This window comes from Chrysemys picta, chromosome 1, assembly GCF_011386835.1.
Source record: "Chrysemys picta bellii isolate R12L10 chromosome 1, ASM1138683v2, whole genome shotgun sequence".
Classification (NCBI taxonomy): Eukaryota; Metazoa; Chordata; order Testudines; family Emydidae; genus Chrysemys; species Chrysemys picta.
In genome coordinates, this window is record NC_088791.1 from 245,187,077 (window position 1) to 245,206,608 (window position 19,532).

At 39.6% G+C, this 19,532-nt stretch overlaps 1 protein-coding gene across 6 annotated transcripts in view; it reads left to right on the forward strand.

Moving 5' to 3' along the window:
• PCID2 (PCI domain containing 2) overlaps nucleotides 1-19,532 on the forward strand; it is a 52,846-nt gene that overhangs the window by 10,817 nt on the left and 22,497 nt on the right. For 5 of the 6 annotated variants that reach the window (XM_065591834.1, XM_065591827.1, XM_065591844.1 and 2 more), the window contains 12 exons: nucleotides 1,208-1,281; nucleotides 2,315-2,380; nucleotides 3,017-3,058; nucleotides 3,633-3,687; nucleotides 7,219-7,322; nucleotides 9,505-9,580; nucleotides 9,694-9,835; nucleotides 11,350-11,450; nucleotides 13,131-13,204; nucleotides 13,357-13,482; nucleotides 13,699-13,822; nucleotides 14,913-15,838. In XM_065591834.1, the coding sequence (XP_065447906.1) occupies nucleotides 1,208-1,281; nucleotides 2,315-2,380; nucleotides 3,017-3,058; nucleotides 3,633-3,687; nucleotides 7,219-7,322; nucleotides 9,505-9,580; nucleotides 9,694-9,835; nucleotides 11,350-11,450; nucleotides 13,131-13,204; nucleotides 13,357-13,482; nucleotides 13,699-13,822; nucleotides 14,913-15,002 (1,074 nt within the window). In that variant the 3' untranslated portion in view covers nucleotides 15,003-15,838. Of the gene's footprint in view, nucleotides 1-1,207; nucleotides 1,282-2,314; nucleotides 2,381-3,016; nucleotides 3,059-3,632; nucleotides 3,688-7,218; nucleotides 7,323-9,504; nucleotides 9,581-9,693; nucleotides 9,836-11,349; nucleotides 11,451-13,130; nucleotides 13,205-13,356; nucleotides 13,483-13,698; nucleotides 13,823-14,912; nucleotides 15,839-19,532 lie in introns of those variants that run through there. The other variant, XM_065591851.1, reaches the window with a different exon arrangement.

A 19,532-nucleotide genomic window follows, 5' to 3' on the forward strand; every position in this document is an offset into this window, starting at 1 on the left:
GGCAGAAAGGAGTGAGTGGGAGGCCCTCAGGGGCGGGGATCTAAGGGAAGGAGGCAGAGCGGGGGCAGGAAGAGGTGGGGTGGAGTGGGGGTGGGGCCAGGATGGGGCACCCACCAGCAAAACCAAAAGTCAGCACCTATGCTGAAAGGTGAGTTGCACAGGCAGACTTCTATTAACTTCAGAGAGGCTCTGAAAGGGTCCAGGAATTTGCTCATTTGCATGAAATTTCTGGGGGCTGAGATGGAAATATTCTGGTAGTTCTGAAGAAATTAACACAGAAAAGAATAGTGTGCATAACACGTATGTAAGCAAAAAATCCCCCACAAAACAAACCCAAACTCTCTTGCTCCAGAAAGGAGAGCCTAGTTAGGAATAGTTAGGGGAAAACAATTTTTTTTCCTCTATAAGAACAAACATCCTACAAAATGTAAAAGCGAGCAACAGTTCTGTAGAAAATCCCTCTTCAAAAGATTACAGAGTTTAATGAAGTTATATTTTATCTATAGAATGTTTAAATAAGCTATAGACTTCAACAGAGAATGACATTATAAAATTACTTCGGTTGGTTTAAAACATCTTTTAAAAATTCTGTAAGACTTAATGGTGTTATATGCAATTTTTAAAAACTGTGCACTTAACCCAAGGTCAACTGAAGCAGCAATATGACATGAATTCCATTAGCGACTATTGCTATTAGCATGCATCTCTTCTCTTTCCTGCCACAACACAACACAATTGTAGGATGCTGTCCAGAGAAATACAATGAAACATGGAAATTCTATTCTGTTCAGGTTTTTATACTTCACTGTAATATCTGAGAAGTGAACTCTATCATTGTCACTAATCTAAACGTCTCTTGTTCTTTCCCCTTCCCTTTTTGTCTGTACTGTCTCTTTTTGCTCTGTCAGCGATATCCTTTTATTGAAAAAATTGTTGTTTAATAAGCCAGAGCAGCACACCTTTCTGGTTTAGTTTCTCTTTCCTTTGTTTCTCTCTTTATCTTGTTCCACGACATGATTTTTCCCTTCCCTCCCCATTTCCTTAACATTGGTTCTCTTTAATTTTCCACTTTTCCTCTACAATGAGCATGACTGTTAGTGTTCTAATATATAGCTAAGGCTTGTATGTATAAAAATACTAGCTTGATAAAAAATGCATGTTTTTATGGAATTTTATACATTTAATGTTCCATTGTTTCTATAATTAGCTTCCATCTCCAGAAGACAAATGTCAACAAGTTCTGGAGCCACCATACGATGAAATGTTTGCTGCTCACTTAAGGTAAAGACGGATTCAGAATGAGAATTTTAATTTTGTTCTATCCAGGTAAAAAGAGGAAAGGACTCCATGAATTGATCTGATTTATTTGGAAGGTCACTGTCAAATGGGGGAGGGGAGAGAAATCACACCTTCATCTGAAAATTTTGTACTTATTACTGTTATAAATAATCCCTAAAATTGCTATAAATAAATGATACAGAAGACATTCACTGATTTCTTTTTTTTTTTTAGTTTACTGTGTGGATTTTGATAGTACTTCATGTATAGTCCATGTCACCATCTTATTGATAATGCATGCCCTTTTCCAGGCGCTGCAAAAGTGTGTTTGCTTTTAATAGCAATAGCAGACTAGGGTGACCAGATGAGAGGAAGAAAATATCGGGACACATGGGGGAGGGTGTCCACTGGCGGAGCAAAACAAAAAAACCCAATGCTGCTGGCGGAGGGGGGGGGAAGTGCTGCCAGTGGAGCGAAATATCGGGACAAATTGCGTCCCGACCAAAGATCGGTCAGGACGCGGGACAAACACCTAAATATCGGGACGGTCCCGATTTTATCGGGACGTCTGGTCACCCTATAGCAGACCCAAAAGTGAACAAATGGGAAAGAGAAATTTCTTAAATAGGAAAAAGTGATTGTAAACCTGTGAAAACTGACAGAGGTCTTTCATGCATCTTTAGTATCCAAAGTATTTCTTTACTGCTTTTTAAAATTAAATAGAGGTCAAGCTGACATTGTCTTTTTAATTTTCTCTCATTTCAAGAATCTTGCAAATTTATCTATCTAGGTTATATTGAATGACAGTTGTAGAGATGTCATTTAAAACTGATGTGTTCAGATCTATTGCTGTATAATGTCACTCAATATTCAATTCCAATATTTATTGCTGTTTAAGAATACTTCTAATAAGCCTGTTACTAAAACAAACTGCAAAGCTTTAATTTATCTATAGAGAAGGAGACTAATATATTAAGCTACACTTTAAATATAAAACACTTTTCAATGTCCTCCTTAATGCTTTTTCTTTTGACAGATGTACTTACGCTGTTGGAAACCATGACTTTATTGAAGCTTACAAATGCCAAACAGTTATAGTACAATATCCTTTACCATCAGTTCATTTGAGAGCTCTTAAATGAACTATCTTGGATAACTTCATGTTTGAGGAGGGGAAAATTCTTTCAAATGTGCTGGAGTTACAAAATATAAATATGGTTTGATTTCAGTCAGTGTGTGTGTGTGTGTGTGTGTGTGTGTGTGTGTGTGTGTGTGTGTGTGTAATATATATATATATATATATATATATATAAAAAAAAATATAAAAAAGCTCTTTAGATTTGTAACGAATGAAACCCAAATAAAATTTCCCCCTTCTCCTCTCCACAGGGGTCAAAACAAAAGTACCACTTGCCCCCAAGCCAGAGAACTAGTCTCCTGGAGTCCCCCACATAATGTAGAGGGGAGGATGATATTGCAAAGAGCCACTATCCTGTTCCCTTCCTTGGGCCTCTCCCACTCCCATGTGCAAGGCACCGCGCTTCCTCAGTCAGGGTAAAGGAGGTAGCATGCAACAGAGCTGGACTCATTCCCCTACACTCCAATTCCTGATCTGTTGCCTTTTTTGCAGTCTTCTACACTCAGAAATAGGGCATACCATATAGCCTCTTACACCTATCCCATTTTACTTCACGGGTCACTTTGTAAATTGTGTGTTGTGTTCTCCTAAATATAACACATCATTCCTGCGAGCATTTCAAGCACATAAAGAAGAAAACTGGTAAGTACTTTATAAATGTAATGTTAGTAACTAGGCAGCTGAATAGATTTAGATGATTGTTACTGCTACCTTTCATCCCAAAATGCAACCATAGTTCAATTAAGATACCACCATAAAAATAACTTTCATTTATCTATAATGATTTGTTATGTACACCAGTTATTTACTAATTAAAACTGTTATGTCACTCTGCCCTTTTGAATTTGTATAAGGGACTCAAGCCCAAAATCTGTTCATTTCTCTGTTCAAATTGTTTAGCAAACTTTGTTTTCCATTAAGTAAAGCATTGATTGCAGGATGATGTTCTGCTTGACAGTTTGTCACCTGGAGATTAATTAAATGCATTATTCATTTACTGCAAGTAATGATGTGTGAAACACTGACCTTTTAAAGACATTTTCCTATAAAATGTGATTTTGTAAGATTTAAGGAAAGGAAAACTGGATATGTAGGAAATTGTTCCACCAGGAACACTTACCTCCATATGGACTAAAAAATAACTTGTGTGGCTTAACCTGCAGTATGGATTTAATTGCTCATGCATAATAAATATATTGATTTTTTGCTTCTGCAGGGCTTTGCCTATTATGTATGCTGTAGCACTTGACCTTCGAATTTTTGCTAATAATGTAAGTAGACAGAAAACTTGAAGTTTAACAATTTCATGTACTCTAGCTGTCAATAAGGAATTTATTTGACTGTGAAGTGTCTTAAACTTTCAGCCTTTGCTTAATCTTATCTGTGTTCTCCCTTTTATGTAAGGAGGTGTTACAAAATAATTAGGGTTGTCAAGTAATTAAAAAAAATTAATCTCAATCAATCACACTGTTAAACAATAATAGAATACCATTTATTTAAATCTTTTTGGATGTTTTCTACCTTTTCAAATATATTGATTTCAATTGCAATATAGAATACAAAGTGTACAGGACTCACTTTATTTATTTTTGATTACAAATATTTGCACTGTAAAAAAGAAAAGAAATAGTATTTTTCAATTCACTTAATACAGATACTGTAGTGTAATCTCTTTATCATAAAAGTTGAACTTACAGATGTTACTCCAGGAGGAAATTCTGCTTGAAAAAATTCTGGGCACAGTATTTTAAAATTCTGCAAATTTTATTTGTCAAAATAATACTATATAATCACGCCAGTTTTAATTATTTTGATAATTCATTTCAAAATACCTGTCAGCAATACAGACACACAAAAAATTCCCCCAGGAGTAGAGAATTAAAGAAACCCCTATGACAACCCAGTTCCTGTTTCTCTGCCCCCTCCCGCAAGAACCCAGCTGGGGGGCCAGACACTCACACCTATTCCTCCCCCCGGAGCCCAGCTATGCCCCCCCTGTCCAGCCCAGACACTCACACTCCCTTCCCCCCCTGAGCCCAGCTGCAGGGCCTTCTCTGGCCCAGACACTCTCATCTCCTGTCCTCCTAGAGGCCAGGGATACAGAGGCAGAAACAGCGTAATGCTGGGTCCTGGGCTTGCAGGGTGTTTCCTGTGCGCCGCCGCTTCCTTCAGGGTATGTTGGGAACTGCAACTGCTGGGAACTCTCCAGTTCCCTCCCCCGGCACTGTCTTCTATTTGCAAGCTGGGGTCTGCTGGGTACAGCCACCCCTAGTGGCGACCAACATCTCTGCAGCCAATTTTGGGGGTGGGGAGGGGGAGAGAAAATTCTGCACCCACAACACTAATTTCTGCAAAATTCTGCATTGCGCATTGGTGCAGAACTCCACCAGGAGTAAAATGTAGAATTATGTACCAAAAAACCTGCATTCAAAAATAAAACAATATAAAACTTTAGAGCCTACACGTCCTCTCAGTCCTATTACTTGTTCAGCTAATCGCTCAGACAAACAAGTTTGTTTACATTTGCAGGAGATAATGCTGCCCGCTTCTTCTTTACAATGTCACCTGAAAGTGAGAACAGGTGTTCGCATGGCACTGTTGTAGCTGGCATCTCAAGATATTTATGTGCCTGATGCACTAAAGAATCATGTGTCCCTTTCATGCTTCAACCATTTTCCAGAGGACGTTTGTCTTAGCGATTGGCTGAACAAGTAATATGCCTTGTTTTGTTTTTGAGTGCAGTTATGTAACGCACAAAAAAAATCTACATTTGTAAGTTGCACGTTCACCATACAGATTGAACTACGGTACTTGTATGAGATGAATTGAAAAATATTGTTTGTTTTGTTTATCATTTTTACAGTGCAAATATTTGTAATAAAAAATATAAAATGAGCACTGTACACTTTGTATTCTGTGTTGTAATTGAAATCAATATATTTGAAAATGTAGGAAAAAATTTAAAAATATTTAATTTCATTTGGTATTCTATTGTTTAACAGTGCGATTTAAAACTGATTAATCACGATTAATTTTTTGAGTTAATAGTGTGAGTTAACTGCAGTTAATCAGCCCTAAAAATTATATATACTCAGAGTTTCACCCTTATTCTTGCAATAGTGTAAGTTGCTTATTCTAACCACCTCTTATTTTTGGCCCGGACCCTGGGAGGTGCTGAGAACCTGCAAGTCTCTCTGATGTCAGTCTAGGTTTCTGATGTGATTTATGGTTCAGAAAAGCTCTGTGGGGTATGCCTTAATTGCCTCAGTAATGCTTTTACTCCCTGGCTTTGTGATTGGGTAGAATTTTCTCCAAGAAACTTTTTTTGAAATAGATTGGGTCTCCGTGGTGGACCATGGTGGTAGTTTATGTTGCAGTGGGGAAAAACTTCATTTCTGCCTGGAGTAGGAAATGGTCTGAACAGGGTAGTAAGTAGATCCTATATTTTATGACCACATCCAGCCTGAGGATCATAGAATATCAGGGTTGGAAGGGACCTCAGGAGGTCATTTAGTCCACCCCCCTGCTCAAAGCAGGACCAATCCCCAACTAAATCATCCCAGCCAGGGCTTTGTCAAACCTGACCTTAAAAGCCTCTAAGGAAGGAGATTCCACCACCTCCCTAGGTAACCCATTCCAGTGCTTCACCACCCTCCTAGTGGAAAAGTTTTTTTTTCCTAATATCCAATCTAAACGTCCCCCACTGCAGCTTGAGACCATTACTCTTTGTTCAAGATCCAATCTTGATAAAGCCGTTTATGTATTTGGGCCCATATATTACCTGTAAGAAACCTGAACTGGAGGGTCTGTAAGGGAGTTTTTGGTTTATCGGACTGGAGAAGTTTGTACACTGATTGGATTGGTGTTATATGAGAGTTGACGGGGCATTTGAATAGATATATCTTCAATAACAAGGATGAGTCTCCATTTCTTTTTTTGGCCTGTTTCCATTTTTTTTAGGGTAGTTAAAAGTGGGGAAAATGTAAACAAAAGTCAAAATTAAAACAACGCTTAATTCACAAGGCAAATTCCAGTTCATATTAAGGCCATTGGTTTGTCTTTCTTTATCCTTACTCAGAGATAAAGTTGTACTTTAGTTAATCCACCTTTCAGATCTCTCCAGTCTTATGTGTTATGTTGCCAACTCATGATTTTATCATGAGCTTAGCAATATTTGGTGTTTTTCTTTAAGTTCCAGCACCTGGAGTCCTGTGAATTTCAGCTTTCATTTACAAGAAAAATTGCTGGCCCTCATAGTTGCAGAGAGAGCTTGAAAAAGTGAACCCTGAGGGCTCATACACCAGAAGGCAAATTAAAAGAACCCAAATTTATTTTTTAACCAACTTTTATTTTTTGGGGGTGGGGGTGGCATGAGTCATGATTTTTTTGAAGGCTTGTGGTTGGCAATACATAGGGTGACCATATTTTCCCAGCGGGAAAATGGCACACCCGTGGGCCGGGCTGAGCCCCAGCGCGGGGACAGCCCAAGCCATCCCTGAGGGCCCCCAGCCTCCCTGTGCGCAGGGTTCCCAGAGGTCACCCCTTGCCTCCCCACGCTTGGGCCAGCCTGAGTCCTCCTTGCCTCCTGTCCATGCAGTGCCAGCCTGAGGTTAATGAGCAGGGGGTGTTCAGAACCTCCCAAGAGATACTTTATTACATACAGTATGTTGGGGTGACAGGTGTAAGGAACTTACCTCTTTACTTTACAAGATACTATGTTTAAAGAACTAGTCTACTTTTTGCTTTTAAAAAATGAGCCTGGACGTAGGAATACATGATGTCTCTCTCACCTTGCATGCTAGGCCGATCAACAGCTGGTGAAGAAAGGGAAAAGCAAAGTTGGTGACATGTTGGAAAAAGCAGCAGAATTGCTGATGAGCTGTTTTCGCGTCTGTGCCAGTGACACGTGAGTGAAAGATCCTTTCTTGATCTTGTGTTGAATCATTAAGAAATGTAAATAACTTTACCCATTTGCAAAGAATGAGAATTACCGTATATATGCGATCATAAGCCAGTTCGTTTATAAGCCTACCCCTCCTCCAGGTGGATACGTAAAAATGGAAAATTTTTATAACCCGTTCATAAGCCAACCCTATAATTCAGGGGTCGGCAAACTTTGGCTCCCAGGCCATCAGGATAAGCCGCTGGTGGGCCGAGATGGTTTGTTTACCTCGAGCGACCGCAGGCTCTGCGGTAAACTGTCCCCGCATGCCAGCTGCTTACCTTGACGGGCTGGGACAGCAACTAGTGGGGAAATTTTTGGGGCGGGGAGAAGCTGGGAGTCAGGGGAGTAACCCCTGTGACCACCCCCTACATGACCCCCACCCCTAGCCTGTGATCACCACACTCTCCCCTTCCCATCCTTTCCCACTTATCTGGGGAGGATCAGGGGAGGATGTCTCTGGCTTGGCTGGAGCTGCTCCGGCAGGCTGGGCAGCGTGCCCACAGCCTGCTCCAGCAGGCCAGACCAGGCTGCATGGCCGCAGCATGTTCCAGTGGGCTGGGTGGCTACAGCCTGCTTTGGGGGGCGGGGCCGAGCAGCACGGCTGCAGCCTGCTAGCCCCGGAGCAGCAGCTGCTTTGGAGGCTGGAGGGGAGAGCAGTGTGGCCAGAAGCAGAGAGAGGCTGGCCCCGCCTCTTCCCTTCTGGCTGTGCTGCCTCTCCTTGCTTCCTCTGTTGCAGGGAGGGGCTGTGTCCCACCTATCCCTCTCTAACCCGTTCATAAGCCGACCCCCTTCTCTGGTGCTTCCCTTTTTTACTAAAAAAAATTCGGCTTATGAACGAGTATATACGTTTCTCTCCACTAAGCAAGACCATATCTGGGTCAGGGCAGTCACTTTTGTTGCCTGCCTCCTTCCCTTCATACTGTGTTCTCTCCTGAATATCAACTACAGTTGGAGAGGCTTCTCTTTAGGCTTGATATTCTTAGCAGGAGTTGCAGAAGAGACTAATTTACATCCTGGTCTCTCAAGGCAAACCATTAACTCTTTGTCCTGTTCCAGTGTGGAGTTTGTACATGCCATCACAGTGAGACTGGGAGAGAGGGAGTTTTACTTCAGTCTTCCATTCTTAAGACTTTTAATGTTCTCAACATGGAGAAAAGGCTTCTTCACTCTCTCAGGCGCATGCTACATACAGGTGTGCAGAAGGCCACAGGAGGGGAATTCCACTGTAGTGAACCCCAATCTCTCTCTATTGCAGTATGTCTTGTAGCCTCTATCATAACAAGTATGTAAAGTCTGGAGGAGGACAGCCTTAAGTTATTTAAACTTCTGTCATTAGCTTAAAATCCAGGGAAACTCCTAAATAAAAAACTTAAGATCACTCAAATATTTCCTATCAACACAATCACAGGGAAATCTCCAGCTAAGTAGCATTAGCATACACAAAAGTCTAAAATTACTCTTCAGACCTCCCAGATATCGTAATATCAAAGCACACTTAGATTTTTCTCCTGTACAACAAGCTCCCTTTCAGTTCCAGTGTGCAACCACTCAGATGCACACATCATGTTCTTCAAAATCTCATCCAAATATACAAACTTAACTCCAGTCTGAGTATTTTAAGAAGAAATAAATGCTATGAGTATTTCAGAGTAAAATCATGTCTCTCTTGAAGATATCTTTCATCTTGCTGTGATTGGAGTTAAGGTTGTGCATTGAGTGAAATTCTGAGGAGATGGACGTGTACGTTGTTGGTGGCTATATATCTATATCTATCTATCTATCTATATATGTAGGAAGTGTGTAAATGGTAAGACAGGTGACTTGAAATTGGGGTGGATACCCTTGTTGTCTTATCAAGTGACTTTCTTGATTTGAAGTGATTGCATTGATGGGGGAACACAATTGAGCAATCTTAAAATTAACAAAGATTATAGAATGGAAATGGGATTGGACGCTTTGTTTTGATGAAGATTGTATGGTCTAAAATTTACAAGGAATTTTTGGCTTGTTTTTTGTTTGATATTAATGTAAGACCATTTGTTTTAAAAATATGGATCAAAGGCGTGTGAAGGGAATTCATTCTAAAAGCAAAATATGTATTTTCCTAAAACATTCATTTCTAATATTTTATCTTTTGTAACAGTCGAGCTGGCATTGATGACTCCAAAAAGTGGGGCATGTTGTTTCTGGTGAATCAGCTGTTTAAAATCTATTTTAAGGTATGATCCAAGTCTACTAAGTTTGTTTTCTTTGTATTTCATGTTCTAAATCAAGTCCCATTTCACATCGTGCTACATTGATATACCTTTCAATCATGTGACTTTCTTCTCAGATTAACAAACTTCATCTATGTAAACCATTAATTAGAGCTATTGACAGCTCAAATCTGAAAGATGAGTACAGCATGGCACAGAGAGTTACGTTCAAATACTACGTTGGACGCAAGGCGATGTTTGACAGTGATTTTAAGCAAGGTACTATATGCCAGTAGAACAGATTTATATTCTCACTGCTGGGAGTGAACACCAGCTGATGTGTTTTATGTATGTGACTCAAAACCTGTCGTTCGATCAGTGCAAAGACAAGATCCAAAGGGATTTGCTGCAGGCTCAACCAGATTAGAGTATGGATTACATTACAATTCTAATTGCAACATGTAATCAGTCTTGAACTATTTACATCTCCAAACTCTTCTTTAGCATACACTTTATACTTTTGGTACACACGTTACTAAAATGTGTTTTCTGGGTGAGTGTCCAGCAAGGTACCTTGTAATTTATGTATATGAGAGATGTTTACAGCTTTCTTGCCCTTTTGGATGTCGCTTGTGCATCAGACTTTCAACAAACTGTACCATACAATTTAGCTTCTTGGTGCATTGATGTTGAAGATACATTGTAGCTTTATTTAACCTTTCTCAGTAATAATATTATATGAGACTTTAGGGTAGTGGCTCTCAATCTTTCCAGACTACTGTCCCCCTTTCGGGAGTCTGATTTGTCTTGCATACTCCCAAGTTTCACCTCACTTAAAAACTACTTGCTTACAAAATCAGACATAAAAATGTCACAGCACCCGATTACTGAAAAATTGCTTACTTTCTCATTTTTACCATATTATTATAAAATAAATCATTTGGAATATAAATATTGTACTTACATTTCAGCATATAGTAGATAGAGCAGTGTAAACAAGTCATTGTATGAAATTTTAGTTTGTACTGACTTTGCTAGTGCTTTTTATGTAGCCTGTTGTAAAACTAGGCAAATATCTAGATGAGTTGATGTACCCCTTGGAAGATCTGAGTACCCCAAGGGGGACAAGTACTCCTGGTTGAGAACCACTGCTTTAGCTAGTCTGTGCAGCCTTCACTCATGTTGGTGGGTGCTGGGGCTACTTGCTTGAGTGCCCCATGAGTAAGGTTGCACAATATAGCCCTTTGCAAATAAGGACACTTCCAGTCCTTTGCTCGTCGGTCTTTCATAGTCACTTGCACAACTTGGGCGTATGTTTACACATTATATGCCATCTGACTTTCCTGAAGAAGAGCCCTAACACATAATTTTGGAAAATGTCATAGCATGTAGAAACGTAAACATCCTGAAATTTTCCCTCTCCTATAACAGTAACACAATAACCTTGCTATATTGAGTTGGAATTTTTTTCATAATGTAGTTTGATTGTGCAACTGCTCCATCTGAAATGTAGTGTCAGCATATCTTTTAAAAAGGAAACCATTTTTATGCTAATGCCCCATCTTCAGTGAATCCAACAATTCTTAAGGCATTTATGTTTATATTACCCTTTTAGTTAGTGTGCAATTTAGATTGACTTAGTTCCTGTGTGAATACTTCTAGGTTATTGTAAATATGGGAGAAAATGTTTTGACAGGCTCGGTTAAACATATTATTTATTTGTATATTTAACTCATTTTTGCTGTTGGTCTCCATTACCAACAGCAGTGCTGATCCTCTTTCTGTGTCTACAGCTGAAGAGTATCTGTCATTCGCCTTTGAGCACTGTCACCGTTCAAGTCAGAAAAACAAAAGGATGATTTTGATTTACCTTTTGCCAGTAAAAATGTTATTGGTGAGTGGTTTAGCTCTCTACTTCCAAATCAGTCACTGTGGGAGAAATGACCAAGCTGACACACACTACAGCATGACTTCCCCTGATTTTTATTCAGAAGCTGTCTGGAGCCCTATCCAGACACAGGTGTCAGCTCGTGCAGACCTTGTATGGTCAAAGCCGAGAAGTATGGTTTGTCAAGCACTTACTTGAAACTGGTGAATTGTAATTTTTGTAATTGCAGAAAAGGGGGGTAAAAATTACAACCCTAAAATTTTTTTTTGAACTTGTAAATTATCCTGATAAATAATAAAAAGTATGATTCCCCACACTCTTCCTAATTCCAAATTCTGCTCCTAGCTTCATAGCAACAAAGACACCCATAGCATTGTAAATGGTGCGATTTCAGTGTATAAGAGGAGTGCAGTATTGTAGCTCCATAGCAGTCCCCTGTGTAAGTGTGGACGGGGGGGGAGAGAGTGGGTACAGGTCCGTCAGGGCAGATTCTTCCATTTTCTCACCCCACAAGAGGAAGAGTGTATGTAAAGGCCTGCATAGTCTACTTGAGCAGGTCCACAGCCTGAAGAGGAAGGATTCTTTCCTTCATGCCCCTCCCTTACCTGGTGTGTATATACCCTCTGAAGATGGGTGCTAGAGGAATTGCCAGGTAGAGAACTTCAATCCTGATGTTTGATGAATTCACTCCTTTCTTTTTTTTTTCCAATCTTGGAGCTCTTTTGAGCAGTCATGACTAATTACATTAAATGAGGCAGTCTTGTGAAATGGGAATGCTAAACCCATTATTAGTGGCATGAAACAGAAATGCAAGGCTTTTGATAACCAAATCATTTAGTACCTTAAATTACTGTCTTCTCTCTTCTAGAGCAGTTTTGCCACATAGAAAGCCCAACTTGGCAAGATTATAAGCTTCCAAACTTTACACTTATTTAAAAATGTATTAAAATAACACAAGTGGCTGTTTGTTCACTGAGAGGTAGCTAGAAACCTAGAACGCAGAGTTCTGTTTCACATCTCATCTGATTCTCCAACCAGTAAAGGATCTACCACTGGCATAGCAGCCAGGTAGCTATGTTTCAGTGCAATCTAATCTCTGCTGTGTAAATTAAAAAAACACAAATTCCTTTTTGGTACTGTGTGTGGTTCAAAGTCTCATCAGACCTGATACAATGAGAATGAGTTTTGTCTTTTCAAACTAACTTTTTTTTTTTTTTTAAGAAAGGACATTAAGAATCCACCAGGAGAAATTACGGAAAATATGTCTGGTTAGCCAATCCATCTTAACTGTGCTGACACATACATCACAGTCATGATTACTGGTGTGTGTTCTAAAACAGTTTTCTGTTTGCAGAGTGGAGTGCAACACAAGTGTAAAATTTGTAACAGTCTAGATCATGTGAAGCATGACCTAATCTGTAATACTAGTTTTATAATTGATCACACTACTATATTTGTTAAAGTTTTTAAAATCCACACTTCTGTAACTATGCCAGACAAATGTTTGTTGGCATGATTAGTGATGTAGTGTATTGGGGACCTACAAATACCTTAATTCACCTCCTTTTTTTCCTGAAAAAGTAAAGTAGATAAATGTTTGCATTTGTATTTTTCTTTTTATAGATGATTGATTTGGAAATATATTTAAACTTATCCTGAACATTTTTAACTATGCTTGCTTTTCAGGGCCATATGCCAACAATTCAGCTTTTGAAAAAGTATGAGCTTATGCAGTTTGCTGAAGTAACTAAGGCTGTGAGGTACAGTATATTTATTGGATCACGTAATTTTGTTCAAAATAGTATTAAGTGAAAGGTTTTTATAGTATGTGAAAAATATCCATTGAGTTAGATATTTCATCTTCCCAGAGTCGTACCTTCTCATGGTACTTCCATATTTTCTGTCATTTTAGTGAAGGAAATCTTCTGCTATTGAATGATGCTCTGACAAAACACGAGACCTTCTTCATTCGTTGTGGTATCTTCCTGATCCTTGAGAAGCTGAAAATCATCACCTACAGGAACCTGTTTAAGAAAGTGTAAGCGAAGTAGAAATCCTATTTTGTGGAAGGGAGATCTTCATTTGGTTTCACCACAGAATTGAATTTAAAACATCCAGGGTCCCTATTTGTCCCTTAGAGGCCAGAGCTTAAGCAAAGTGAATTATGGTAGAAGGGCCCTTTTGCTCAGAGAAGCAGAATTTTGAGCTAATTGTGCCGAAATAACTGAAATATATTTCTGTTTGCGTCTTTCAGATATTTGCTACTTAAAACCCATCAGCTATCTCTAGATGCCTTTCTGGTTGCCCTGAAATTCATGCAGGTGGAAGATGTTGATATTGATGAAGTCCAGTGTATTTTGGCTAATCTTATATACATGGTATGTGTTCACCATTCATTAGCTTGCCTTGGCAACTGGTGTTGGTAGAAATGACTACACACAACAGGAAGGTTAATTACAGAAGGGTAATAATAGGAAGTGTACTGCATTTAGGTTTTTGGGGGGCTGCTTGTGCGTTATACTTGTACTCATTTGTTTCTCTCATGTATCTAACTACAGTGAAGATTCTTATGCTCTAATTCTTGCCTTTTATATGCAAAACAGTAAGGACTGCAATTGAGTTTTCATTATAAAGCCAATCTTTGCCCTTTTGCTAAAATCTACAACCACAATTACAAAATTGGTAAATTATGACTAGGGCTGAGATAGAATATTTATACTAAATTTGAGTTCAGTTGGACATGGGATTCCTGATTTGACATCCTAAAAATAGAGGTACTCAGAGTTCACGAGCTGAATGATAGGGAAAAGATGTAAAAAAGGAGAGAGCTAAATTAGTTTACTGGACTCTTGTAAGGATCTAGTGCACATGAGCTTAATTAACTCATCTTTGTTCTATGTTTAAAGGTTATTAAAACTTTGGTCTTAAAATTGGGTAACCTAGGAATAGATTGGAAATTTATTTTTCTTGTAGAGACGGACCTCAAAATCTAAATTGGCAACTAGGAAGGCTTGTCAGTAACAGCAAATTCAAAGTTCATGGGCATGCTTAAGGTCCCTATGTAGCAAAGTACTATATATAGATATACCTAGCTCATAGAACTGGAAGGGACCCTGAAAGGTCATTGAGTCCAGCTCCCTGCCTTCACTAGCAAGGACCAAGTACTGATTTTTTCCCCAGATCCCTAAGTGGCCCCCTCAAGGATTGAACTCACAACCCTGGGTTTAGCAGGCCAATGCTCAAACCACTGAGCTATCCCTCCCCTCAAACTTAACTTAAGAGTGTGATTTGACTTAATAAAAATATATCTTTTATTTATATTATTTGAAGTCAATGGGACTACTCATGAATTTAAAGTTAAGTGCGCGCACACACACACACGTTTTGCTTGATCAAGACTGAAGGTAGCAAAAAGAAACTTATTGCCAATTTTCAATACTAAAACATCTTTCTTTTTATCTCTGTCAGGGTCATATTAAAGGATATATATCTCATCAACATCAGAAGCTTGTGGTCAGTAAGCAGAACCCATTCCCTCCACTTTCTACAGTGTGTTGAGTTTACTGCACCTTAGATGGAGTATTTATAAGAGACTCTACTTGTCAATGGAACTGTTTCTCAAATCGCTCAGTGGAAACTGTTAATGACCTAGTTATGTTCAGTACTGGAATACACAAAAACTGTTCATGACTCCTTTCCCAGTGGGATAGGGCCTGCCAGCTTGACCAAGCACAGAGAACAAAATGCTTCCTTTTTAAAGTTAGTTTCTACAAACCCTGAAGTATAGTGGCTGGAAAAGAAACAAGAACATTTGCAAAATTTCAGCTACTCTTTAAAAAGCCTGCCTCACCTGTCTCAAATGTCATGTGTACTGACACCCCTTCATATTCCCATAACTATTTCTGTCCTTATCTGTCAAAAGCAAGTGTCCATCGGTGACACAATCATTCTTCATAGGCAGAAACAATGCTTTTATTTCACCTGTTCTTGACTTAACTCCCAGTTATGTGAAACTTTGTTTTTTTTTCAGTAATCTTGGTTGGATACAACGCTCTTCGAACCCTCTTTAAAAATTAAGGACCCATGCCTGATAAGTGCTGCACCCCTGGAACCTCACTTCAATTTCAATAGGATTTATGAGTGTACAGGAGGGTGTGAGGTGTGGTTACCAAAGGCCCAATTCTGAGCAGCAATAGGTAACTGTACTTGTTAAAGTTTCCCTTTGAGGCATAAGAATTTATTTAGGCAACCTAGTCCTACTCCATTTTAATTCTGATTTTGTGGAATATTTCTGCCAGTAGGTCCATTCTTTTAAGTGTTCTTTATTTTTGCACAGCTTACCTATTGTTCATGCTGGTTGTTTTGTAAAATAATAAACCAAATGTGATATTTTTCTCTTGGTGGTGACAGTGATAATTTTATTCCAGACTGTTTTAGCACCAGCACACACCATCTAAGACATTTAACTGTCTTTATAATGAAAGTTTCAATCAAATTATTATAGGTTTATAAAAAAAATACTAAAGCACCTATGAGGTAAGTAGTCTCCTAGATTGCTATTATTTTAATGGGATATTCAGGCTGTTTTCATTGTTCTGACTTATTCTGTACCATAGGAGAACTAAAAGTTACAAACCCAGGTTGTTTTGCCACCTGCATACAACATACTTCAGTAGCACTTGAAAATAGAACTGTACTTCTGATTTCTGTGCAATTTGCATCTAATGGTGTTCAAGTGATTTAGTGTTGACATGTGAGATGGTCATTCACTTTTTTGTTTCTGCTGAAAATGATTTTGCATCGTTTAAAAATAAATTGACTCTAGCAGTGCAAAATATTATTTCATTATCAGTTCAAATATGAAGTCACTTTCCCCACTGGTAGAGTCTTTGGCAGAGAAAGGTTCCCCTCCTTCTGGAGCTTTACACTGCTAAAAGTATCAGTGTAGACAGGGAGGCACTGCTTGGACGTGTAGATATGTATCCTTGGGTTCTGGCTTGCCTCGTCTCTATTTTCCTAAGCCATGCCTCACCAGCTACACTGCTATTTATACCAGGGCTAGCTGGCCGTGAAGTATCTGTACCCTAAGTCATTCTTATAGTAGTGTGGGTTCATAGATCCACCTTTTGAAAGTGTCGAGGCAAGAGTGTTGGGAAAGTGTTACAAGCAGGTTGTACCAGTATGAAGAGTGTATATTTAAGGAGAGTTTGAGAGTGGATAACTAAAACATGCAGTACTGGGAAAAGAATCCAAGCCTCTTTATTTTTGAATCCCATTCCCATTGACCTTAGTGCTGTAGGATTAGTGAGGAAAATAGATGTGCTCTATTCAAAATGCCCCTCTTTCTGTAGGACAAACAAAACAGGCAGGGACTGGGTTGTGATCACTGCTCCTGATTGGCTAAGACTAGTGTACAGCCTACTCTTTCTGTAACTCCATCTCCCCTGGCTTCCACCTCAGCCCACCTGTCTCATTTACCTGTTTGTCTTGTCTTTAGCATGCAAGTTCTCTGGGGCAGGGATCATCATCTACTATCTATTTGTACAGTGCCTAGCACAGTAGGGCTTCAACCACACTGGGCAGCTATAGGCCCTACTACAATATAAATAGAGATGGTCAAAAAGCTTAGCCTGAACAGTTTCCTGTAAGAAAATGCTGTTTCATCAAAATCATTACATTTCACAAGGGTACAGCCAGTGACATTTGATGGCACAGTTTCAGAAGGATTTGAATCAAAATGGAGTACTTTGTTTCAGCTGGGTTGTTCTGACTTGACTGTCCCTACTCACTAGCAAGAATGTAGAAGCAGGGCACTGCAATGAGCTCTTGTCTTGCAGCGATTTCTTTACTTTTACAAAACATACAATGAAGCATCAGCAATAATTAAAGCTAAATTACACTTGTCAGATGAACAAAGTACGTGGTAGTGATGCATTAACTTTTTATTTTGCTCAAATGGGGCAAGGTCATCAATTGGAGAGCAAGGGCCACTCTGTTGCTGCCCCTGGGGCAGCCTGCCTCGGTAGTTGTGACTTGAGGAATCACTTCACTTATGTCTGATTTTTAGACTATTCCTGTTCTAGGGTCTGATTCAGCAAATCTTTACTCACGTCAGGAGATGCTTTGCAAGTACTTACATGAATAAAGTTGTGGAGGATTTGGCCCTATACCACAGTGAACATTACTGGTCCCTGAAACAGTAGCTGCATTTCCCCCTAGCAGTAAGGACATTTCAGTGAGTAGGGAAAATGATTGTGTATTAAAAATAAATGAATCAGTAAACATTTTAAGGTCTCTTACGATCAGCTTAGATGAACAGTGCTGTACAAATTCAAACTCATTATTTTCAAAGTGAAGTAGCCACATGTCTACTACACCAGTCCTCAATCCTGTCTTTGGAAAGAGAATGGACTTTGTTTTTGAGGGATGAACTACAGATAAATATTTACAGTATTAACATTACAACACAATACAGGCTGACCTTGCTGAAACCAGTTCAATTGCTGCATCCAAGTGGTCTTTGTAATTGCAGTTATGGATTTGGTGCTGTGGGGACTTTCTTTTATTCAGTTTTTCGTTTGAACCACATCATATATCTTGAAGTCTTTGCGAAAATAAATGGTTCCCAGTTACTTACATTAGTTGGCCAAGCTCCAAAAATACCTGTCAGAAACCAAGTGCCTTTGTAGTCATGGGCGATAAAGTTTCCTCCTGCCAGCTGCCAGTCCACAGGCTCTGGGTGATGTCCGCAATACTGTCTGTTCGTAAGACTTGTATTGAGTATTTGTTCACATTCCCTTTCAGCAAGGTAGGAAACCTGCAACTCAACTAGTGAACCTCTCACCTCGCTTTCTTCCAGTTTCCAGCCACTGACAGTGCCTGCCAACTGTGGAATCAAAACATGTTCTGCAAAGTCTTTGTCAGGAAGACATATAGGATGGTGGTAGTTGTTGCACTCAATGTGCTGTCCGAGTTGTAGCAATGCAAGGTTATTCTCACCAGTAGCTTCATCGTACCGTATATGTATGTGTTTCTCATTCACATCTATTACCTGTGCAGCTCCATGCATCCTGTTATTCCCTGTGAAGTTATGACATGTTCACTGCTCTTAGAAATAGTTTTAGCATCTTTCACCAAAGGTGAACACAGATTAATTGCTAATAGTTAGGGGAGCTATGCTGCCAACATAGCTACCATCATTACTGTGAAATAAGGGTATGATAAAGGCAGAAGCTGGTAGTAGGTGTTGATTTTACAGCAATTAAGCACATCAGATCCTGGTTATACAAATATTGAAGATGCTTTTTAACTCTTCAGGAGCATACAGGTGTGAGTGAATAGGAAGAAACTATAATTTCAGGATGACAAAATAAAATATACAATAAAAATGGGGGTGAATGAACATTGCCAATTGCTCCCTATAAGTAAAATATTTTAAATGCAGACACTGTTTCCTAGGATAGACAGAATGTTCTGAAATGGCAATTTTTATATGTAAACTCTTTGAAAGTATGCTTTGACAACACAAAAATGTAGATTGACAATGGGGGGGGAGGGGGGTGAAGAGAAAGCTTGATCACTTACCAGTCCTAACCCTGATATCAGAATGATTGTGCAAAAGGGCACACTCAGCTGTAGTCAACACGAAGTTGCTCTTCACAAGAACACCTCCACAGAATACCTTTCCTTCTGAATTTAGCAACAGGACCTAAAAAACAGTAAATTCTGCTGTTTTTAACTTTGTACAGGGCCATCCTCAGGATTGGTGGGGCCCTGTACCGTATTATTAAACTGGTGCCCCCATGCCTGACAGCAGCCTGGGGAGGGGGAAGGGACGAGTCAGCAAAGGATACCAAGATGCCCAGCCTGCCTCACGGCAGCGGAGACTCACGTTTCCCTGCAGAGACCCCCCGTACCTTCTCCCTCATGCAGAATGTGCAGCGCCAACGCATTAGGCTCTGAATTCGGCCCCTGCCTAAGGAGACTGCAGTGCGTGCTGGGTGTGCATGAGCCGACTTGCTCTTACCTACTGTCATGGGCAGTTGGGTGAAGCTGCCACTTGGGAGGTTAGCTCCCCAGCCCACTTCT